Below are 23,319 nucleotides of genomic sequence, written 5' to 3' on the forward strand. Positions count from 1 at the left end.
CATTAATCCAAAAAACACAAAATAATAAATGCTGGAGAGGTTGTGGAGAGACTGGAACACTTATACGCTGTTGGTGAGAATGTAAAATGGTGCAGCCACTTTGGAAATCAATTTGGTACGTCCTTAGAAAGCTACAAATAGAAATACCATACAATCAAGCAGTCCAACTCCTTGAAATATATCTTAGAGAAACAGGAGCCATCACACGAATGGATATATGCATACCCATGTTCACTGCAGCACTGTTTACGATAGCAAAAAGATGGAAATAACCTAGGTGCCCATCAACGGATGAATTGATAAACAAATTATGGTATATTCACACAAGGGAATAGTACACAACGATAAAGAACAATGATGAATCCATGAAACATCTTATAACATGGAGGAATCTGAAAGGCATTATGCTGAGTGGATTCAGTTAGTCGCAAAAGGACAAATATTGTATAAGACCACTCTTAAAAGAACTCAAGAAAAGGTTTAAATACAGAAGAAAACATTCTTTGATGGTTACGAGGGTAGGGAGGGAGGGGGTATTCACTAACTAGATAGTAGACAAGAATTATCTTAGGTGAAGGGGAGGACAGCACACACTACAGGGGAAGTCAGCACAACTGGACTAAACCAAAAGCTAAGAAATTTCCTGAATACAAACCAAACACTTCGAGGGACATAGTAGCAGGAGCGGGAGGCTGGGGACCATGGTTTCATGGGACATCTAGGTCAATTAGTTAACAAAGTTTGTTAAGAAAATGTTCTGCATCCCACTTTGGTGAGTGGCGTCTGGGGTCTTAAAAGCTAGTGAGCAGCCATCTAAGATGCATCAATTGGTTCCAACCCACCTGGAGCAAAGGAGAATGAAGAACCCCAAAGATTGAAGGAAAATATTAGCCCAAGAGACAGAAAGGGCCACATAAACCGGAGACTCATCAGCCTGAGACCAGAAGAACTAGATGGTACCTGGCTACCACCAGTGACTGCCCTGACAGGGAACACAACAGAGAGTCCCTCACGGAGCAGGTGAAAAGTAGGGTGCAGAACTCAAATTCTAGTAAGAAGACCAGACTTAATGGTTTGACTGAGACCAGAGGGACCCTGGAAGGCATGGTCCCCAGACTCTTTGTTAGCCCAGAACTGAAACCATTCCCAAAGCCAACTCTTCAAACAAAGATTAGACTGGACTATGGGACATAAAATGATACTCGTGAAGAGTGTGCTTCTTATTCTTAGCTCAAGTAGATACATGAGACTAAACGGGCAGCTCCTGTCCGGAGGCAAGATGAGAAGGCAGAGGGTCAAGAGCTGGTTGAATGGACATGGGAAGTCTGGGATGGAAAGGAGGAGTGTGCTGTCACAGTATAGGGAGAGCAACAAGGGTTACATAACAGTAAGTGTATAAATTTTTGTGTGTGAAACTAAAAAAAAAGAATATTACTGTTCATGCCATGTATGTATATGGTTTCGTTAGACTTACATAACTCATGCTGTTAACTGGTTATTTTTCATGGACAGTTTTACTGGGATTAGTTTAACTGTTTTCCAAGTATTAGAGCTGTTTCAATTTATTGAATTTTTTTTTTACTTTTTCTTACTGTAGTAAATATATATGTAACAAAACATTTACCATTTGAACATTCTTCACATGTACAATTCAGTGACATTGTGTTCCTCATGTTGTGCAACCGTCACCATTATCCCTTTCCAAATTTTTCTGTCACCCTTAGCAGAAGCTCAGTGTCCCCTAAGCAATTAATCCCCTTCCCCGTGCCCCCGCCGACCCCTAGTAACTACTAATAAACTTAGGTATGTATACACCTGCCTATTCTAAGTATTTCATATAAATGGAATCATATAATATTTGTCCTTTTGTGACTGACTTATTTCACCCTTTCTTTTGTAACTTACTTTCTTTAAATAACAGACCTCTTTTACTTTATCCCAAAAGTATTGAAATGATAGATGCTGAGGGTATGGTACTGTGCATATAATAGGTATTCTCTAAATATTGGTTGAAAGAATGAATGCTGTCCCATCCATACAGGTCCAAATGTTCATTTCCTTTTATTTTTACCATGGCTAGGGAAAAAAATTCTGTAGTTTTGGGAGACTATTAGCTGTGTAATTTTTTTCACTCTAGCTTGAATGGAGTCTTCAACAAAAAATTCACATGCACACCAAAAAGCTGGGAGAGGCTTAGTAAATTGAATGTAGGGTTATTGTTTGTGTCCACAAAACAAAGCCCTAAATCACAGTTAGCATAATTTGTGGTTTTAAATTGGACTGATTTAGCAAGGAGAGTGAAATAATCTCTCATCCTGTCAAAAAGGCGATACCTTCAGACCAGCATTTAATTGTGTTGGCAAAGTAACTTTGGGGAGGTGGTGGTAATTCTGGCTGCATTATTCTTGGTTTGTGGCTGCAATGAGATCATCATTTTCTCCTGGTTTCAGTAACTTTCTTTATTGCTCTTCAAACTAATCAGATGAATGCAGTGCAAGAAAGTTTAGTGGTGGCTGGAGGATATGCAGAGGGAAAGTGTGAGGTCTCTAGGGCGGTGGCTTCGTCATTTGTACAGCTGCGCTTCACACACTTGCTGGTCTACTGAGAGATCAGGTAAGATAACACCCAGCGACTCAGCTGGCACAAGCTGATGATTTTCTTTGAGATCATTTGCACAAAGTGAATACCATCCAGTTGCACAAAAATGTGTTATTGACTGTTCTTATTGAGTGCCGTCGAGTTGATTCCAACTCAAAGCAACCCCATGTGACACAGTAGAACTGCCCCGTCGGGTTTTCTAGGCTGTAATCTTTATGGGAGCAGATCGCCAGGTCTTTCTCCTGCGGAGTTGCTGGGTGGGTTCAAAACATCAACCTTTTGGTTAGCAGCTAAGCACTTAACCGTTGCGCCACAGTTGTTGTTGTTGTTAGGTGCGGTCAAGTTGATTCTGACTCATAGTGACCCTATGCACCACAGAACAAAACATTGCCCGGCCCTGCGCCGTGCTCACAGTTGTTGTTATGTTGAGCCCATTATTGCAGCCACTCTGTCAATCCATCTCGTTGAAGGTCTTCCTCTTTTTCGCTGACCCTCTACTTTACCAAGAGTGATGTCCTTCTCCAGGGACTGATCCCTTCTGACAACATGTCCGAAGTATGTAAGATGTAGTCTCACCATCCTTCATTCTAAGGACCGTTCTGGTTGTACTTCTTCCAACACAAATTTGTTTGTTCTTTTGGCAGTCCATGGTATATTCAGTATTCTTCGCCAACACCACAATTCCAAGGCGGCAGTTCTTCCTTCCATCTTCCTTATTCATTGTCCAGCTTTTGCATGCATATGATGCGATTGAAAATACCATGGCTTGGGTCAGGCGCACCTTAGTCTTCGAGGTGACATCTTTGCTTTTCAGCACTTTAAAGAGGTCTTTTGTGGCAGATTTGTCCAATGCAGTGCATCTTTTGGTTTCCTGACTGCTGCTTCCATGGGTGTTGATTGTGGATCCAAGTAAAATGAAACCCTTGACAACTTCAGTCTTTCCTCCATTTATCATGATGTTGCTTATTGGTCCAGTTGTGAGGATTTCTGTTTTCTTTATGTTGAGGTATAATCCATACTGAAGGCTGTGGTCTTTGATCTTCACCAGTAAGTGCTTCAAGGCTTCTTCACTTTCAGCAAGCAAGGTTGTGTCATCTGCATATTGCAGGTTGTTAGAGTCTTCCTCCAATCCTGATGCCCCTTTCTTTTTCATGTAGTCCATTTTCTCAGATTATTTGCTCAGCGTTGCACCACTACGCACGCAAAGATGTGTTTTTGCAGCCAAATTGTAAAGGTCCACCTCATATGCATTCATGAGGCTATTCAAGGGTGCAGTTTCTGGAGGTAATTCCCAGCTGCCTCATTTATCCCATTAAAATCTGTCCTTTCATCACTATCCCCACCACCAGCCACTTTAGTAACTAATCCAATTCATGGTCACCTTCCATCTGGACTTCTGCCCCCATCTAATCTTAGTCTGGAGTGTTCTAGTTCTTCGCAATACCTTCCCCCAGTAAAGAGCGTTTCCCTTCCCTTTTACCAAGCCTTCCCTCAAGAAGAAACCGGGTCATAGATACATTAGATATTTCATGAAACTGAAAATTATGACTCAGAACTTTAGAGAACAGTGTGCTTGTCCTCTTTGCGTTTATTTCCACAGGGGCTTATAAATTGGAGTTGTTGGAACTGCTGTGTGCTTAAATATTTTAGATGCACGTTTGGAATTTTATATATACCTTTGTAGTGGTTTTATGCAAAGGTGATGCCCGCTTCTGAGATGAGGCTTGAACAGCGCCAGAGCATCTGAATAGACTTGGTAGTAGAGTTTACATGAACGAGAGTTTGTCACCAGTAACAAGTGTTTGTAGAAAAATGGAACCTGCAGATGGGATAGAAGGATTGCAATCTACTGAAAGCCTTTTTCCTACCAATTTAGAGTTAGTACTTTTGAGGTAAAGATGCCTTTGGATTTTAAATTTGCATTTACAAGTGTATGCCCTAGGGAATGAGGAATGTTGCAGGTTCCTAGTCTTTAATTTCAACCTTTGATCTGGACACTAGTATTCATATCATGCTACTGAGTTGGTTTTTCATATTTCTATATAATAACAGTGCATTGATCTGTTGCAAATCTGATGTAACCTGTGTGTGTGTGTATCGATCAAGGTGCATTACTCCAGAGGCCAGCATCAGAAACTGGCTCGGTTGAATATTTCATCATTTAAAGTTCGACTTAAGTTATTGTGATTTCTTGGATTGTTGAGAGGTCAGCTGTTATGGACTGAATTGTGTCCCCCCAAAATATGTGTCATAAATCCTAACCTCTATGCCTGTGGTTATAATCCCATTTGGGAATGGGTTGTCTTTGTTATGTTAATGAGGCAGGTTTGGTATAGGATGTGTTTTAAGACAATCTCTTTTGAGATATAAAAGAGATTAAACAAGCAAATGAGCTAGTAGAGATGGTGAAGAGAGACACCAGGCTACATGAAGATCGCCCAAGAGCAGAATATCAAGAGACGAGGACCTTCCTCCAGAGTCAACAGAGAGAAGAAGCCTTCCCCTAGAGCTGGCACCCTGGATTTGGACTACTAGCTTTCTAAACTGTGAGAAAATAGACTTCTGTTTGTTAAAGCCACCCATCAGTGGTATTTCTGTTGTAGCAGCACTAGATAACTAAGACAACAGCTCTTCAGATATTGGGTTATTTAAACAGCTTGATTAATGTTTCGTCATTCAGAGAGGGATCTGGGGTTTGCTCTCTTTCTTCTGATGACGATGCCAGGAAAGAAAAAGAAACAATAGGACTTACTGGACATTATATGACAATTGTAAGTGTGTGTGATTATCATATTCACTTATAATCCGTTCATGGCTCAGAATTTCTTGTTTGCCCTTTCTTACTTCCTGCTTTCCCTCCTCATCACCCTTCTGGTACAGATATTACCAAGAAGTTATCTAATCTTACAAGAAGTAACACTTCTACTTGTTGGTGAGTTACTACTTAAGAAAAATTAATGAAACTTTTATGTGAATTACATGATCTTACTGGATTTACGTCTGTCTTTCATTTGAAAGAAAGAAAAAAAAATGTGTTGCTGGCATTTCTTGCTAGGAGTGAGATTTCTGTACTCACGCTCAGCACTTTTATTTCCCTAGCTGTGCCAGCGAACATAGCAGAACTGAAGAACTTGGAAGTGCTTAACTTTTTTAATAACCAGATTGAGGAGCTGCCCACTCAGATCAGCAGCCTCCAAAAACTCAAACACCTGAACCTTGGGTGAGTCTTGGTGGAGGGGAAGCTAAGGAGAACCAGAGAGTGAAGGGAGGGAGGGGTATGCGTGTGGCAAGGGATGGCCATTATATCATTGCATGTTGTTGTTAGATGCCGTCGAGTTGGTTGCAACACGTAGTGACCCTATAGGACGGGGTAGAACTGTCCCATACGGTTTCCAAGGAGCGGCTGGCTGGTGGATTCGAATTGCTAGCCTTATGGTTAGCAGCCTGAGCTCTTAACCACTTTGCTACCAGGGTTCCAAAAGATTGTCATGTCAGGAGTGCTTAGGTGCTAATTTCTAATTTCTTTTTATACTTTAGATTTTTGAAAAAGTTTTATTGTTTTAATATATCCTTTCATTGGCCTGTGTGGTGTATATTTGTTTGAGAGCTAATTGAGAAGCTAATTGTTGGTGCAATAAGGAAGTTTTATTTTACTGTATTTTGTTTCCAATAAAATTTTATTTCAGTTATGTTGACCAAGAAGGGACTTACTTGCATAGCGTTACTGTCTTTAGGGGCAACTGGTGAGGCTAGTTGTAATATGGTTGATTTTTTGCCCTGTGTTATGAAGTACAAATCATTTACAAAGCATCCTCCTCCTATGGAGGGGAGGATACATTTTCTAACACTGCTTCATTAATTCTTGCAATTCTTTTATGTAATAGAGAAGTTATAATCCTATGTCTTTCTTTATACAAAGGTGAAGAGAGGAGTTTTGATTCAGCTGAGGTTGCAGAACCAGGGAGCAGTGAATAATCATCATTCCTTGTGTTTGTAATTGCTTTATAGTGTTCAAAGTCATCGTGCCAATATTTGACCCTCTCCACAGTTGTGAGGTGGGGAGGGCAGACATTACTGCTTCCATTTTATAGAGAGGAAGCCAAGCCCTTTCCGAGAGGTTAAGTGACGTGGTTCTGGTGGCCCCTCTGGTTAGTGGCTGAGCTGAGGAAGGAATCCCACTCTTTGTACTCTCCGTCAGACCCCACAGACGCCACCTGGAACTTGACTTTGGCTTTGAATTCCATCTTCATTGTTATAGCTGTTAGATGAAACTGCGCCACTCATGCTTCGTCCTCCACGTGAGGTAATATATTCACTAAATTATAGCCATTAAATGCTCTAGTTAAGTTAGTGGTTTACATGGAGTGGCAATAGCAACTGGCCAGGTATTTATCAATTTAATAGGAAGCAATAATGAAAAAAATATTTCATTCATGGAATGATTTTTAGTTCATTCTTCCCACAGGGAGTTTGGTTAGACACCTTATTTTAAGATTCACCCCTGGTTGACAATATTTTTAAGATCCATGGACACTCTTCTTCCTGATGTCTCAGGGAAGTGGAGTTTAAAGGTGGGGAAGCATCATTATAGATCAGATGGATTTTTCCCCCGGTAGATTTGGAGAGTATGTACCCATATGGCAGAGCAGAAGAAAGGATCTCACACTGATATCTTTGTTTTGAAGATTATTAAGTCCTAATGCTTGATTTGTATGTAAGAAAAACGCTAAAATTGCATATATATGTTTATTATTTTCTTTTAATTTGTTCACATATTTATTAAGTTATATATATATAAATTACAAATTTATATATATATAAAAATGTAGCTCATTTAATACATGCCTGAACAATTAACAGAAAATAATATACATATATTACATTTATATATACATATATAGCTTCTTTAATATAAATATTAGTTATATTAGTTATATATGAATATATGTATGTATAAGACATTCTGGTGGCGCAGAGGTTAAGTGCTCATCTGCTAGCCAAAAAGTAGATGGTTCAAATGCGACCAGCAGCTCTGAGGGAGAAAGGCCTGGCAATCAGCTTCCTTAAAGATTACAACCAAGAAAACCCTATGGGGCAGTTCTACCTTGTCATTCACACAGGGTCGCTATGAGTCAAAATTGACTCAATAGTACCTAACAGCAGCAATAACAACATACATATTTATGGTACTAGAACAGTACCTGGCACTTGTAATAAGCAATATGTAAGTATTAGCTGTTATTATCATCATTGTTGTTTTATTACTTCATTTATTTGATGAAAGAAGTGCCTAGTCTACATCATGGACCCTGCTAGTTCTGGGGATTCAAAGGTAAAACACAGTCCCTGGCCCTAAGGAGCTCCAAGCATGGGGGGGGGGGGCAGCTGTGAGGGAGCAGAGCAGCACAGCTGGGTCACTGATGTGGTAGAGGTTGTAGGATGGCAGTGGGATCAGAGGGTCAAGGAGTGCCTTGGTCTACAGGTGAGATTCTGTAAATCTGCAAGGGAGCAGTATTTGAGACAAGACTTGATGCATGGGAAGGAATTTCTCAGGCTTAGAAGCAGAGGGTAGGCATTCTAGATTGAGAGACTGACATATGACATACTTGAAAGCTATAAGCATGGCATATTCCAGAAATGACAAGTTTTTTGGTGTTGCTGAGTGTGAAGTGTGAGGCAAGGAACAGTCAGAGGTGAGGCCAGACAGGGAAGCATGACTGTCTGCTGTTCATCCAGTGAGTGTTTATTGAGCTCCCCTTATGAACCAGGCACTGGTCATCTACCCTTTGTTGAGCTTAGGTTATAATTGAGGACATAGCCCATAAAGAAATGTGTCTATAATGGCAGGGAATCAAAAGTGCTAACAAAGGGACCTGTATGCCAAATAAAGGAGCTCTGATTTCATCTTAGGGGCCATTGAAGAATTTGCACAGTGTAGTAATGGGTTATGAGATAAGGTCAGATTTTTGTTTGAAAGATTAGTGTGGAGGAGAGGTTGGAGGGAGGTACTAGAGGTCAGGCGGCCGGTGAGGATGCTAGATTAGCTTCCGGGGGAACTAGGACAGGGTCAGTGGAGGCAGATGAGAGCTTGTATATGAAAAATATATAGGAGCTGAAATTGACAAGACAGTAATTGATGGGATGGGATGATACCCAGATTGCTGCGTCAGGCAGCTGAAATAGAAATATGGATGGAGACAGGTTTGGGAAGAAGATAATGAGCTCAGGTTTTGTTCAGTTGGGTTTGGGGTGCCTTAGGACACAGCTGCAAACTTTTCTTTTTGGTGACCGTGTATCAGTTATCTCCTTGTCCTCTTTGGAGTTGTTCGCATTTTGGCTCTCAGGGCTTTATTGATTGTGTGAAGCTTTCTATATTTAATAAGGTGGCAACATAGATGCAGTTGTCAAGGTTTGAACAAGATTCTTAGTTCTCTAGGAGAGGAATTAAGATAGGTTTCCATATGGTTACACAACTCGAAGAATGTAATGAGTGTCACTAAATAGTACATGTAGAAACTGTTGAATTGGTGTGTGTTTTGCTGTATATAGTCTCAATAACAATAACAAAATAAAATTATATATTAAAAAAATTTGGTTTCAATAAAGGATACTTCCATCCTTAAATGTCATAAAGAATTGTACATGCACAACAGTCTTGGAGGTTACTTTGCCAAGCATAAAATCTACCTGGGACTTTTTTTGCCGTGAAGAGGTGGAAATCCACTTTCCCCCTTTTTTTCTCTCTTTGCTATTAGCTTTTTCTTGTGAGGTACATTTGGTAGGTGTGAACTGGATGGTATCTATTATGGAGAAGGATCAATGACTAGAATTATTTTTTGTGTCACAGTCCTTCTCATCTTTCAATATCTGTCAACTTAAAGTTTTTTTTTTTTTTTAAATCAGCTTCTAAGTATCTTCAAAGGGAACTACATTAAGAAAAATATGGGTCTTGAAGAAAATCATAAGTGATAGAAGGAGAAAAAAATGTCCGTTAGATTTCATTAGAGATAATTTTAAATGTTACTAGTTGCAGAACAAAAAAAAAAGTGATTTTTTTTTTCTTTCCATTGAGAGGAATAAAAGAAACAAAAGACAGAACTCTGAAAATTACTAATTACATACAGTTATGTATGTTTTGAGGTATTATCAATACATTCATAAAGAAGTTTTGAGGTTTTTCTCTAGAAGGACAGGCATTTTGTGATAATATAAATTTCTGTGTGAAACAGTGACTAAGCTTCACCTTTGGAGTAAATGACAACTAAGAAATTTTCTTACGTTTCATGAACATACAGGTTCTCTGACTAAAATTATCATGCTGATTAAAATAGCATAAAGTGATTATAGAATATTGACACTCCTTTGAGATATCAGCCCATCGTACATGGTACCTAGGCCTGCAATACAGAGTTGTTCTAAGTATCGTGTATAAACACATGTACTGAATGTGATGTCTTGAATTTTCTCTTTCCCCAACCACAGCATGAATAGGCTAAACACTTTGCCTCGAGGATTTGGCTCTCTACCAGCTCTTGAGGTCCTTGACTTGACTTACAACAACTTGAATGAAAATTCTCTTCCAGGAAACTTCTTCTACCTTAGTAAGAAACTTTTAATTCTGTAAATCTCCTTAAAATGGTATTTTGCGTTCTCAAAGAAAAATTTATTTGCCAGGGCCCAAACTCTAAGAGAAATTATTGGACATACATATTTTTTCTTTACAGGTTCCTTTTGAATATTCCTTCATAGCTCAGCAGTATGTATATTTGATATATAGTTATCTGACACCATTGGGCTGAAGTGGGCTTAGTAATGTCATATTAACTTTCTAATAGAGATTATGTACTTAAATGAGATCAAATCTCACATTTAGCTAAGAAACTTGACTTTCTTTTTGAAGAGTGTGCCAAAAAAATTGCTTCTTCCCACATTGCTATTAACTTTTTGTAGGACATTTGTCCAAAGATATTCTAATTAATTGTTTATAAAAATATCCATTAATAAATCACTAGCCAAATTTTTTAAATTTTCAGCCAAAATTATTGTTTTACATCTTAAAAAAAAAGTTTTATTGAAGTAGTTTATTTTGTTCAGTACACGACCTTACATTAGGAAATTGTTAGTCACAAATGAACACACTTTATCCTTTCATATGCACACAGATTTCTTGCTGAAGATGCTCTTAAAAATTAGGTGAAAGTGAGTTTTTGGGGAACTTATGTACCAGAAAGATTTAGGAAAGTGTTGCTTCCCTTAAATGAGTGTTCCAGTTCTCCAAATAGTGACATATATGAATCCAGAAATTCCGAATTTTCTGAACTAGTCTCTGAAATTTTATTGTTTTATGTATACTGTCTCTCCCAAGACTTTCTTAAGCATGTGAAACCAACTCTTAAATGTTTTCATGCCCTGATTTCTGGTTGAGGAAATTGTTTTTTGTTACATACGTTAACATATAGTTCTGTCGAATTTAAAATATTACAATGTAATTAAAACACCTGAAAACAAACTAAATGTTTAATTTTACTCCTTTTTTTTTGGTTGATGATAAAAAGATGCTTTAGCACGTTGCCTTCAGTAGTTTGGGATCATGTTATCGTTGTGTAATGTGAACAGAATTTCTGATTACTGAGATCCTGCTTAAGTTATGATTTACTTAACTCCCTGTCGTTAATTTGGCCCCTTTGTTTTCATTTATTTTTGTCCTTGAGGCTATGAAAACCAGGAACGGCAATTAGTCTGATACAGAAATGGTGAGCAGGGATTACGGCTCCCATCACTGGACAGCCTTTTTTTTTTTTTTTTTTTTTAATGTAGTTTTATTTACACAAAAGGGCCCTTTTGCTCTAGGTATTGATATAAGTGACACAGTGATTTTCTTTGTTTTACTTTGGATGCAAATGGAGTAATAAATGTGAATCAGAAGTAATAGAGAAAAAATAGCTGTCTTTTCTGAATGTGTATTGAAACTCTATGCCAAAAACTGCTGGTGCCCACAATTGTTAATTGTGTCAGTCCTCTTGGATATAGGTGTTTTCCTGAACACACCAGCCATACAATAAGCCAGTAAATCTAAGTTTGACCTGCTTGTTAGTACTGTGAGCCCTAGGTATGTCATAGGCTTTTCACCAAGGCAGGGTTATTAATCAAAGCTGACACCCTCGTATTGATCAGACCTCAAATGGTTGGGTTCCATGCCACCTTGTTTATATATTGCTGTTTAATTTGCAGCCACCCTGCGTGCACTCTATCTAAGTGACAACGATTTTGAAATCCTGCCGCCAGATATTGGGAAGCTCACAAAGTTGCAGATAGTAAGTAATTTATCTAAATTCTTAGAAAATCAATTCACTCTTGCAGCCGTTGTAGTAGAATCAAGTCAGTTTTAGAAGGGGTAGGGTTTGTTTTGCAGGAATGAACCAGTACTCCTGATACTGTTTCTTGTTTATGTGCAGACACTTAGTAAATAAAATTGAAAGGATTGGGCCTTGAAAGAAGAGAAGGCATGGAAGAGAAAAGAGTTTTTGTTGAGCGCCTCTTCACATGAAAATTGTTTTGACAACTCCTTGTTTTCTTATATTTAGCTCAGCCTTAGGGATAACGACCTCATCTCACTGCCTAAGGAAATTGGGGAGCTTACTCAGCTTAAGGAGCTCCACATTCAGGGGAACCGCCTGACCGTTCTGCCCCCGGAACTAGGTAAGGTTGCTGATGAACAGTCTTGGTACTGAGTTTAATTAATAATAATCATCCAAATGCAGCAGTTCTGAACAGCCCTCTCTCTTGGCAAATACCCTCCACCAAGACACTCGATTCTGATTATTTCTAGTCCCATTTGTCTTTGACTAGAGTTCAGCTGTTACGGGTTTGACCTGTTTGGATGCTGTGTTCAGCAGCTACAGTGTCCAGTATCTCAGAAGCTGCTTGCTGATGCGAGGTCACCTGCCTCAGCTCCCTGCATGATGTAGTGGAAATAGTCTGGGAGTAGTAGTTAGAGTCTGGTTTATGGTTCTTCATTTACTAGCTGGGTGATACTGATTCAGCTCTCTGGATCCTGGTTGTCTTACCTATTATAAACTTTTATCAAACCATCACTTTTTTTTTGTTTTAATCTCTTAAAAGTTTTTACCAAATAGTTGAAGTATTTGTTACAGCTATTTAAAAGTATCTTTTCCATTTATGAATTTGACTCTCTTCTAATGCCATCTCCATTGGAAATCGTTAAATGGGGTCCTAGCTGGGAATTCTTTATAAGTGACATCATGATAAACAGAGAAAATATTGAAGTTGTCAACAATTTCATTTTACTTGGATCCATAATCAACACCCATGGAAGCAGCAGTCATGAAATCAAATGATGTATTGCATTGGGCAAATCTGCTGCAAAATACTTCTTTAAAGTGTTAAAAAGCAAAGATGTCACTTTGAGGACTAAGGTGTGCCTGACCCAAGCCATGGTATTTTCAACCGCCTCATATACATGTGAAAGCTGGACAATGATTAAGGAAGACCAAATAAGAATTGATGCATTTGAATTATGGTGTTAATGAAGAATTTTGAATATGCCATGGACTGCCAGAAGAACGAACAAATCTGTCTTGTAAGAAGTACAGCCAGAATGCTCATGTACTTTGGACATGTTATCAGGTGGGACCAGTCCCTGGAGAAAGACATCATGCCTGGCAAAGTAGATAGTCAGTGAAAAAGAGGAAGACCCTCAATGAGATGGTTTGACACAGTGGTTGCAACAATAGGCTCAGACACAACAATGATTGTGAAGATGGCACAGGACCAGGTAGTGTTTCATTCTGTTGTACATGGGGTCCCTATGAGTTGGAACAAACTCAACGGCACCTAACAACAACAACAACCCCCATGGCAGAATCCCTGGGTGGTGTAAATGGTTAATGCGCTTAGCTGCTAAATGAAAGGCTGGGAGTTGAAGTCAGCCTAGCTGCACCTTGGAAGAAGGGTCTGGTGATCTACTTCCAAACTTCCAAAAGATCAGCCACTGAAAACCCTATGGAGCACAGTTCTACTCTGACACACATGGGGTCTCCATGAGTCAGAATTGACTCCATGGCAACTGATAACTGGTACCCTCATGGCAGCTGAATTTTAATACTTTTTCTCGACATTCATATGGCCCAGCTAGGCTTATGGCCTCCCTTGGAAATAACTTCCAAACTAGTTATTTTATTAATGAGATTATATTGCCCTTCCAGAAAAGTTTCATGAGTTTACTTTTCTTTTCTCATACAAACTCTGTATTCTCCAGTTCTTTGAACTGCATTCAACTATATCGTTTTCTCAAATTGCAGTTACTTGCTCCAAGATACCATAATTTTAAAGACACGTTTAACCCAGTGTTCTTTGAGAATGCAGTTGTTCAGATGACTCTGATGGTTTTAAAGAGACCAGAAGGTAAGGTGCCACAAGAAAAAGGGTGTTTTAATATTTGTTCACTGCTATAACTGCAGTGCCTACCATCTGGCAGGCATGTGTGGTAGGTGCACAGGGAGTGTTTACTGAGTGAATTAATGAAACAAGGACCTCTAATAGTGAGGTGTTAGGAAGGTTATGAGCAGGCAGAGCTCATCTAGAGTTGCACTGTCTAGTATGGAGGCTACTAGCCACATGTGGTTCTTTAAATTTAAATGAATGAAAATTAAATAAAGTAAAAAATTCAGTTCCTCAGTTGCATAAATGCTCAGTAGCCACATGTGGCTAGTGATTACTCCTGTGGGAAAGCATAGATACAGACCATTTCTATCAGCACAGAAAGTTCTGTTGGACAACGCTAATCTAAAGGAAAAGCATTCACAAGAGTAGCAAATGTAAAGTCTCACCCTCCTCCCCACTTTTCCCATCTCTTATAGCTTCTGTGTTGGTGTAAAAGGGCTGGAGGAACTTGTCCTGATTTTAACAGCTGAGGAGTAACTCAACACCTTCTCTTTATTGAGTTAAAAGCAGTGAAGTCTTGCTTTGGGAGAAGGGTACAGGATCAGGGAAGGTGTTTTGCAAAATTTTTTATGGCAAAAAACTGCTTATCAGAGAAAGATTTTGTCCAGCGATTATTAATACAAGTGTGCATCAGTATGAATGTTAATCATAGGTGCTCGTCAGTAATACCTGGGGAGCTTGTGTAAAATACAAATATCTGCTTCACTTCCCACACTACTGAATCAAGATCTCCTTGCATGAAACTAATTTTTGTGCACCGTAGTTTTACACAAATAACATGCGCCTTCTAGGTTTGTTTGCCAACCATGCCTTTCCCCAGAAAGGTATTTTCATAAGCACCACTATACCAATTTTTTTTTTACATGTTACTGTAAAAAAATAATTAGCATAGTGTGCTTACAAAAATAATCTCACTGGGAAGGGAAGGTGTGGTTGGCAAACAAACCTAGAAGGCATGCGTTATTTGTGTAAAAATGTGGTCATTTAATAAAGCCCGTGAGGTGATTATGATGTGCTTCCTTGGTTGGTGTGATTAGTAGAAAGGGGGAAAAAATGTGTATTTTGTTGTTTTTTTATTTTGTTTTAATTTTCAAGCAACGAGGCAGTGTAGGGCATTAGATTAAATTATTATTTTTATCAGATAATCTCTTAGAAAAATACATAATTGAACGTGTGCCTCCTAAATATTTACATTTTTAAAAATCCTACTCACTACTTATCCTGTCTAGATACTGCATGTAGTCATATTTGTCTAATGTTTCTGTTTTGCTGTCTAATAACAAATTATATACATATATATAATTTGTTTACTCTAATAACTGTTTCTTGTTTTTATGCAGACACTTCTAAATTTATATATTTATTTATTCACGAGTAGACTTGAGTGGAAAGCCTATAAATCACTTTATTTTTGCTAATCATACATATGAAAAGCTTCGATTCAATATCTGTCTGGTGGCAGATTTCCCAAATTGCAGGCAAACAGTTAGCTGTAAATAAATGATAAAACCCTGGGAGGTTGTATTTCAGATCAAAATTCAAGATGAAGACAAATGTATCATTTATTGTTGAACAATGATTTTTTTTAAGTCAGGAATAATATAATAGATAGTAATATAGTAACTGTGTTAATAATAGCGAATGTTTATTAAAAAGGAGCCCTGGTGGCACAGTGGTTAAGCATTCAGTTGCTAACCAAAAAGTCGGTGGTTCAAACCCACCAGCTGCTGCATGGGAGAAAAGACCTGGTGATCTGCTTCTGTAAAGATTACAGTCTAGGAAACCCTATGGGCCAGTTCTACTCTGTCCTGTAGGGTCACTGTGAGTCAGAATTGACTCAGTGGCACACAACAACAACAACAAATGTTCATTAAGTGCTGGTGTGCCAAGGCATTATGGTTAGTGCTTTACCTATTATAACTCCTATAATTGTCTGTTATCTCAATCCACATTCCTAACTACTGTGGTGTAATGCTCTCATCCATGTGGCAGTAAGAGGAATCCTAGAAATTGAGGTTCCAAGTGTAAACAAAACACAACACCCGCTCACCACCACCATTGCAAATGGTGGCAGGAGGAGACGATCCAGTGTAGCTAGTTGTATGGGCTGTTTGTGAGCAGCAGGGCTAGAATGTTGTTGTTAGGTGCCATCGAGTTGATTTTGACTGACAGCGACCCCATGTGACAGAGTACAGCTGCCCCATAAGGTTTCTATGCTGTAATCTTTACAGAAGCAGATCTCCAAGTCTTTCTCCCAAGGAGCCGCTGGGTGGGTTCTAACCACCAACCTTTCTGTTAGTGGCAGAGCACTTAACCATTGCATCACCAGAGCTCCTTAGGACTAGAGATGCAACCAAGATGGCCTCTGCAACAGGAATTGCTATTCCATTCCAGGCCATTTGTGTTGTCTCTGTGGTTCTTTCTCCCCAGTCAACATCCAGCCACAAAAAGAACTTTTTCTTTTGTTTGTACGTGTAGACCATCCTGAAGGTGATCGTTGGAAGCTGCTTTTGACTGGCTGGCAAACAGAGCTAGGTACTGATGGACTTGAAGCTTATTATACCTGCCCCTCCAGTGTCCACTGGCTGCAGATTTGCTTCTGGGTGCGTTTGAAAGTGTGGATAAGGGTCTCTCTCTGTATATTTATTTTTTGCATATTGGAATAAGCAAGCTAAACGCTTCTGAGATTTCTTTGAGTTTCCTTTAAAAACAAATTTGGAATTTATTAACTTGAAGCCTTGTTGGTAAGAACATTTCAGCCAAGCAAGGGAATCCAGATGAGTTCTGACTTGTCAGATCTAAGCACGTACAGGAACACAGCAGAAGAAAGGCAGGGGCTCGGTTGGAGTTTTACTACATAGTTGTACTGCTTTCCTTTTATTGTGCATCCCTGAATATGTTACTTTACTCATTATGTCTGGTTACTAAACAGTAAAGTGCTTGTTTTCATGTTAGTCAGTATACCTATAGAAACTTAGATATAAGTTGGGTCTGTCATTCACCCATTTGTTTATTTATTCATTCAGAATTTATCAAGTTCCTACTTTAGACCAGGTCTTGTCTCCAAGGAGCTTATCAAATTTTTTCATAAATACCGTGCATCTTCTATGTTTGTTTGCCAACCGTGCCCTCTCCCAACAAGGAGAGACAATAAATCAATCAATAGTATGCCCCCATTGTCGATTTTGACTCATAGCAACTCTATAGGACAGAGTAGGACTCCCCCTTAGGGGTTCCTAGGCTGTAATCTGTGGAAGCAGACTGTCACATCTTTCTCCCAAGGAGCTGCTGATGGGTTAAATCATAGACCTTTCGGTTAGCAGCAGAGTACTTTAACCACTGCACCACCAGGGCTCACAATAATATGTCAAAACATGTTGCCATTGAGTCGATTCTGACTCACAGCAACCCTGTAGGATAGAGTAGAACTGCTCCATAGGGTTTCCAAGGAGTGGCTGATGGATTCGAACTGCTGACATTTTGGTTAGCAGCCAAGCTCTTTGGGTCCGGTTGGTGTTAAATACTCTAGGGAAGAAAAGGCCTCGAAGGGAGAATGGGGCATGTCAGAAGATGGGGGAGGGCAGTTCCTCTATTATACAGAAAACCTCATAAGAAAGTGTCACTGAGCAGAGACCTAAAGGAGGGAGGGCGCTCTCCTAGCAGAGGGCTCAGCAAGTACAAGGGTCCTAAGATGGGCTTGTGTGTTGAGGCACAGCAAGGGCTCTAGTGTGGCTGGATTGGAGTGAGGGAGGGGGAGAGAGTTGTGAAAGATGAGCTTAGATAGGAAGTCGAGACTAGATCGCCTGGGAACTTGTAAGGACTTTGGATTTTACTTTGAAAGAGATGTGGTGATAGGCTAAATAATGGCTCCCCAAAGATGTCAGTGTCCTAATCTCCAGAACCTGTGAATTTTATTAACTTAGATGGTAAAGGGGACTTTGCAGATATGATTAAGTTAAGGATCGTGAGATGGAGAGATTTTCCTGGATTACCCAGGGGGGCCCAGTGTAAGCACAAGGGTCCTTATAAGAGGGAGGCAGGAGGCTCAGTGTCAATAGTAGGCGATGTGACGATGAAAGCAAGAGGTTGGAGTGATGTGAGGAAGTGGCCATGAGCCAAGGAATGGGGGAGGCCTCCAGAAGCTGAAAAAGACAAGGAAATGGGTTTTCCCCTGAAGTCCCCAGAAGGACTGCAGCTTCTAACCTTAATTTTAGCTTCATAAGACCTAATTTCAGACTTTGGAACTGTAAGAGAGTAAATTCGTGTTGTTTTCAGGCATTGCTTTTTGGAATTTGTTACAGCAGCAGTGGAAACTGATACAGATAGGAAGACATTGAAGGGTTTTGAACAAAGGCATGACATGAACTGACTTATTTTTCAAAGGGGCTCTTTGGTTGCTGTGTTGAGAGTAGCCTGAAGTGGATAGGAGTCAAGGGTGGAAGCAGAGAGTACAGTTAGGATACCATTATAATAACACAGGTGAGAAGTAATAGTGGTTTTATACAACATGGTAGTGGTGGAGGTGCAAATAAAGATCAGATCCTAGAACTGTTTCAAAGGTAGAACTAACAAGAGTTGGTGGTTTAGATGGGGGATGAGAAAGTCAAGGTTGACTGTCAGGTTTTGGTCCTCCGCAACTAGAAGATTGTAGGAAAGGAAAATGGGATGAGGAGAGGAGTCACTTATGAGTTTTGGATATCCAAGTGGAGATATCAAGAAAGCAATTGGATATTAGAATCTGGAGTTCAGAAGAGAGGTCTGGGCTACAGATATAATTTGGGGGATGGTCAGCATAAATTTAATGACACAGATTAGATGAGATCCCCTGGATATGACAGTAGAAGTCAGGAGAATGAACCCCGAAACATTGCAGTTCCTAAACAATGAAGCCATTAGGGTCGGGGACATATGTGGGTAGGACTGGCTCCTGAGCAAAAGGTCTGTGGCCACATCAGGGACCGTGGCTGCCCCGGTTGGTCCCACAATGCCTTCTCAGTGCTAGTGCCTATAGTACAGACCCAGTGTAGTACGCTTTTGCTTCACAGGAAAAATGGCTTCTCTTAAATGAAGCATATTGACGTTCCTCCGACATCTGTAGTTAACTCCACTGGTAAAGGAGAGTGAAATATACATTATTGAAATCTCTTCTGATCCTGCTCAAATCCAGAAATTTCTTTTTGGGCAGAAATTTCAGCCTGCATGCAATCTCTCCTTATAAAAAAGCAGCAACTCAACTAACTGAAGTTTCATCTACTTTCTTTCCCATATATGTTATTTTTCTGGAAGAATTAATGTTTAGTGAAGTGAATAAAAGCCTGCATTGGTAGGAGAGGAAGGAAAGGCAGGTACCGTGACCAAACCTAAAATAAACAGCCCCAGAGTAACCAGCCTAAAGGTGATTTCAGAGCTGGATTTCCTAAGTGCCCCATGGTTTCATTTATTTGTTCTTGACAGAATCCTTTCTTGTTTTTTGGCTTCTAACACTCATGAGACCCCGTCTCCTGCAGTTGCCTTTGGAGAAGAAAATCACATTGGTCAGCTAGGTATGCAGCAAAGCAAAGTGTTTCAGGTTTAATGCCAGTCCAGAGATTGGCAATCTCTATGCCAATCCAAACAGCCTATGGTATGGTAGGGATGTATGAAATGCTGCATATACCTGCGGTTGGAAGACAAGTTGGCGTAGTGTCCTACTTTATGTACCGGTAATCGATTTATTATCGTAAATATGAGAAGCATATGTATTCTTTCTAGCACACTTTTGGAGGATGGAAACAAATATTAACCCCATTTACACAGTAGGTGTAAAAACAGCCTGGGGGTGGTGTCTGACCTCCTCCAACCCTACAAGGGGGAAGGAGAACCAAGATCAACAGCCCGAGGATTATTCCTATGAGGCAGAGATCAGACATTCCTCCTCTTTCGGCCATCTTTACCAACTCTGACACCAACCATTCCTCCCACAGCACTGTCTGCTTCTCTCCTGGGTTCGATAATTCATTGCAGTGACCACACACAGCTCGTGGACCATACTCACAATTATTGGGTTTAGTAGGGAAGTAACAGGTTACATTTCAGGCTCAGGAACACTCAAGGATACAGTTCTTTCATCAGGACAGCCTCTTCCCAGCCGTACTTGCAGGCACGCCTCTCCCTGGCCCTAGATAACCAGTTGCCATTAGGTCAGTTCCAACTCATGGTGACCCCATTTGTGTCACAGTAGAACTGTGCTCCATGGTGTTTACAATGGCTGATTTTTCAGAAATAGATCGCCAGGCCTTTCTTCTGAGGTGCCTCTAGCTGGACTCAAACCTCCAACCTTTCAGTTCATAGTTGAGCGCTTAACCATTTGTACCACCCAGGACTTCCAAACCAAGATGGCTTTATATTATTATCTGATTGGGGTGTTTTCTGCCTAAATCCTGTTACGTGTGAAAGATAAAGATAGATCATGGTCTATCTTATTTGGTTAAGAAGTGGCACTAGTGAATTTGCCATCTTTTCTATTCTTTTCTTGGTTTCGTTGTTATGTCTGTCTTGTGAATGAAGTGAAGACATGGGCCACTCTAGTTGAGAGCAAAGTCTGTAGAGTCAGGTTGCCTGACTTAGAATCCTGTCTTCACAAATTGCAAGACGGGTGACCTTGAATGAGTCACTTGGAAAAAAAAAAACAGTTACTGTCAAGTCAACCCTAACCCATGGCTACATCATGTGCATCAGAGCAGAACTGTGCTCCATAGAGTTTTCGATGGCTGGTTTTTTTGATTGCCAGGGCTTTCTTCCATAGTGCTTCTGGGGAGACTCAAACTTCCAACCTTTCAGTTAACAGCCAAGTGCGCTAACCGTTTGCACCACTCAGGGAATCTGAGTGAGTCACTTACTCACCTGTTCACCATTGGCCATGTCTGGGTAGCAGCTGGCCCTTTAACAGCTGCCATATACTTTCTGGTTCCCCAGGATCACCCACTGAGCCTCTCTAATTGTTTCCAGTTCCTAGTAAAATAAAAATGAAGAAATTACAAAATAGGGTTATACAATGTTTTGTATATTTTGTTTTCCTTTAAAAAGTAATGTTTTAATACACACACAACATAATCTGTTATTTACAAGATAATTATAGGATTTATAAAATTTAATTTGTGGAATGATGCTAGTGTTGTGATCTGGATAATGGTGCACAAGTTTAAAATCACATGATAAATTAGTCTCGTTTCAAACTCAGTCACAGATAAGGTCAAGAATGTCCATTTGAGACTTTTATGAAGATGCTGTTGGATCCAGTCCCCACACCCCCATTCTTCTTCCTTTCACTCTGCCTACTGCGTTCATTTCACTGGCGCCTGTATATACTTGAGGAGTCACTGGGTGGTGCAAATGAATAAGCGCTTGACTACTAACTGAAAGGTTGACGGTTTGAATCCACCTACCAGAGCCTTGGAAGAAAGGCCTGGCAACCTACTTCCGAAAAGCCAGCCACTGAAAACCCTGTGAAGCACAGTTGTACTCTGACACACATGGGGTTGCCATGAGTCAGAATCAACTCGACAGCAACTGGGTTTTTTTTTTTTTTTTGTATACGTTTGAATTTGTATACCCTGACTTTACCTCTCTGGACTTAGTCTTCTAATGTGGAAAATGTCTACCTCACACAGGATCCAAGGGCCCAGCACATAGGAAGCATTCAGCATATTAGCTTCATTATTATTGCTCTTGTTACTTCCCTTGCTGTTATTTTTAGTAATAATCTTCTCTGTCTCTCCCCTTTAGAAGAAGTAGTGACTAATTCTGACTCTGAGATGCTCCTTCAGAAAGCCTTCAGAGAGAGTCATCGTAAGGGGATGAGTGTGGTTCAGGAGTCTGGCAAAGGGCTGGTGAAGGGCAGGGAGATGTGGATGCAGATTGTCTGAGGTCTCCAGGGAGAAGGAGGAGAAAGGCAGGAGGCTCCTGTAGTAGGAGCCAGGAGGTGCTATAGCACCCGTGTGTATGTTTAGGTTATCTATGAGTTAGATATTTTATTATTTTGTTTCTATTATTTTTATTTTTCTGGGTTGATCTGAAGAAACCAAAAAGACATAAGAGGAGAAGACTTACATTTATTGAGCACATAAACTCTCCTGTTAGGCATTTTATATGTATCTTCTTGTTTAAATCTCACAACAGCCACGGGCAGTTGGGGCTTTCTCCCCATTTTATGGATGAGGAAGGTGAGGCTCCGGAAGGCTTAGTAACCTGCTGAGGTCATGCAAGAAATTAGACCAAGAGCTGGAACGTATAGCTTATGCTATAGTCTGTGATAGCCAAACCATTTGCTGCTTTTGTTTTATGCCCTTTATTGGACAAGACAAAATATTAATGTATATGAAGAAATAACATTTTATGAAAACAAGCTCTTAGAATTAAAGATTAGTTATGATACATACCCCAAAAGACATAATTGTTAGTCTGTGAAATAGTTGCAAATCAAGATAAAGTGATATGTGGCAGGTGGTTTCTTTATGGAATTATAAACGGTGCTACATGTATATGTACAAAATAGAATTTGTCAGTTGATCACTAACCTTGTTGAAGTTACTTTTAAGGTAGATATAATTACATAAATGCCTTATTTTTTTACATAAAATATCACAATTTACAAAACAGTTTCATACACTTTATCTCAGTTATGTAATGTAGGCAAAGAGATCTTTGGCCCCTTTTTAAAGATGGTGAAGCCAGGGTACATAGGGAGATTGTGACTTGCCCCAAACTATGTTATTGATGTGGTTTATTATTAACAGAATCAGGTTCTGAGTTTGTATCTTTTGACTTCAAAACTAAGTATTCCTCCCAATACTATATCCATAAGTGTATCAATACTGAAGCCCAAAAAATGCATCATTTATTGTTAGATGGCAGATTTCAGTGATTCCAATTTACATGCATTAATTTTTTTCTTTGGGGAAAAAAAAGAAAATGCAGAGAATAGAAAATCCTCACCAGACTTTGAATTTTGACTTAAATTATATCGTAAGCTCTTACATTTTATTTCTATGTTTTAATATTCCATTTGCCATACTTCACAAAAATAATGTAGTATATTTTTTTTATTCCCATAGCCTTCGTTGATAATCAAAATGACTCCTGTCAAGTTTCCTACATGATATTTTTTAACAAGTTCCATTTTATATATTTGATTTCAGTCAATCTTAAGCCCAGAAAATGTTTTAAGCATGAATTTAAAAAATGCTAAGTGAATTATATTTCTACCTGGTGAGTTATTGC

General features: G+C 39.5%; 1 protein-coding gene across 1 annotated transcript in view; it reads left to right on the forward strand.

The window, feature by feature from the left end:
- The window catches only part of RSU1 (Ras suppressor protein 1), a 255,071-nt gene that overhangs the window by 61,981 nt on the left and 169,771 nt on the right, over positions 1–23,319 (forward strand). Inside the window, 4 exon segments of the mRNA XM_004391258.2 lie at positions 5,698–5,818; positions 10,081–10,199; positions 11,830–11,912; positions 12,183–12,302. Of these exon segments, the coding sequence (XP_004391315.2) occupies positions 5,698–5,818; positions 10,081–10,199; positions 11,830–11,912; positions 12,183–12,302 (443 nt within the window).

The sequence above is a fragment of the Trichechus manatus genome, unplaced genomic scaffold (genome assembly GCF_000243295.1).
Source record: "Trichechus manatus latirostris isolate Lorelei unplaced genomic scaffold, TriManLat1.0 scaffold00075, whole genome shotgun sequence".
NCBI classification, from domain to species: domain Eukaryota; kingdom Metazoa; phylum Chordata; class Mammalia; order Sirenia; family Trichechidae; genus Trichechus; species Trichechus manatus.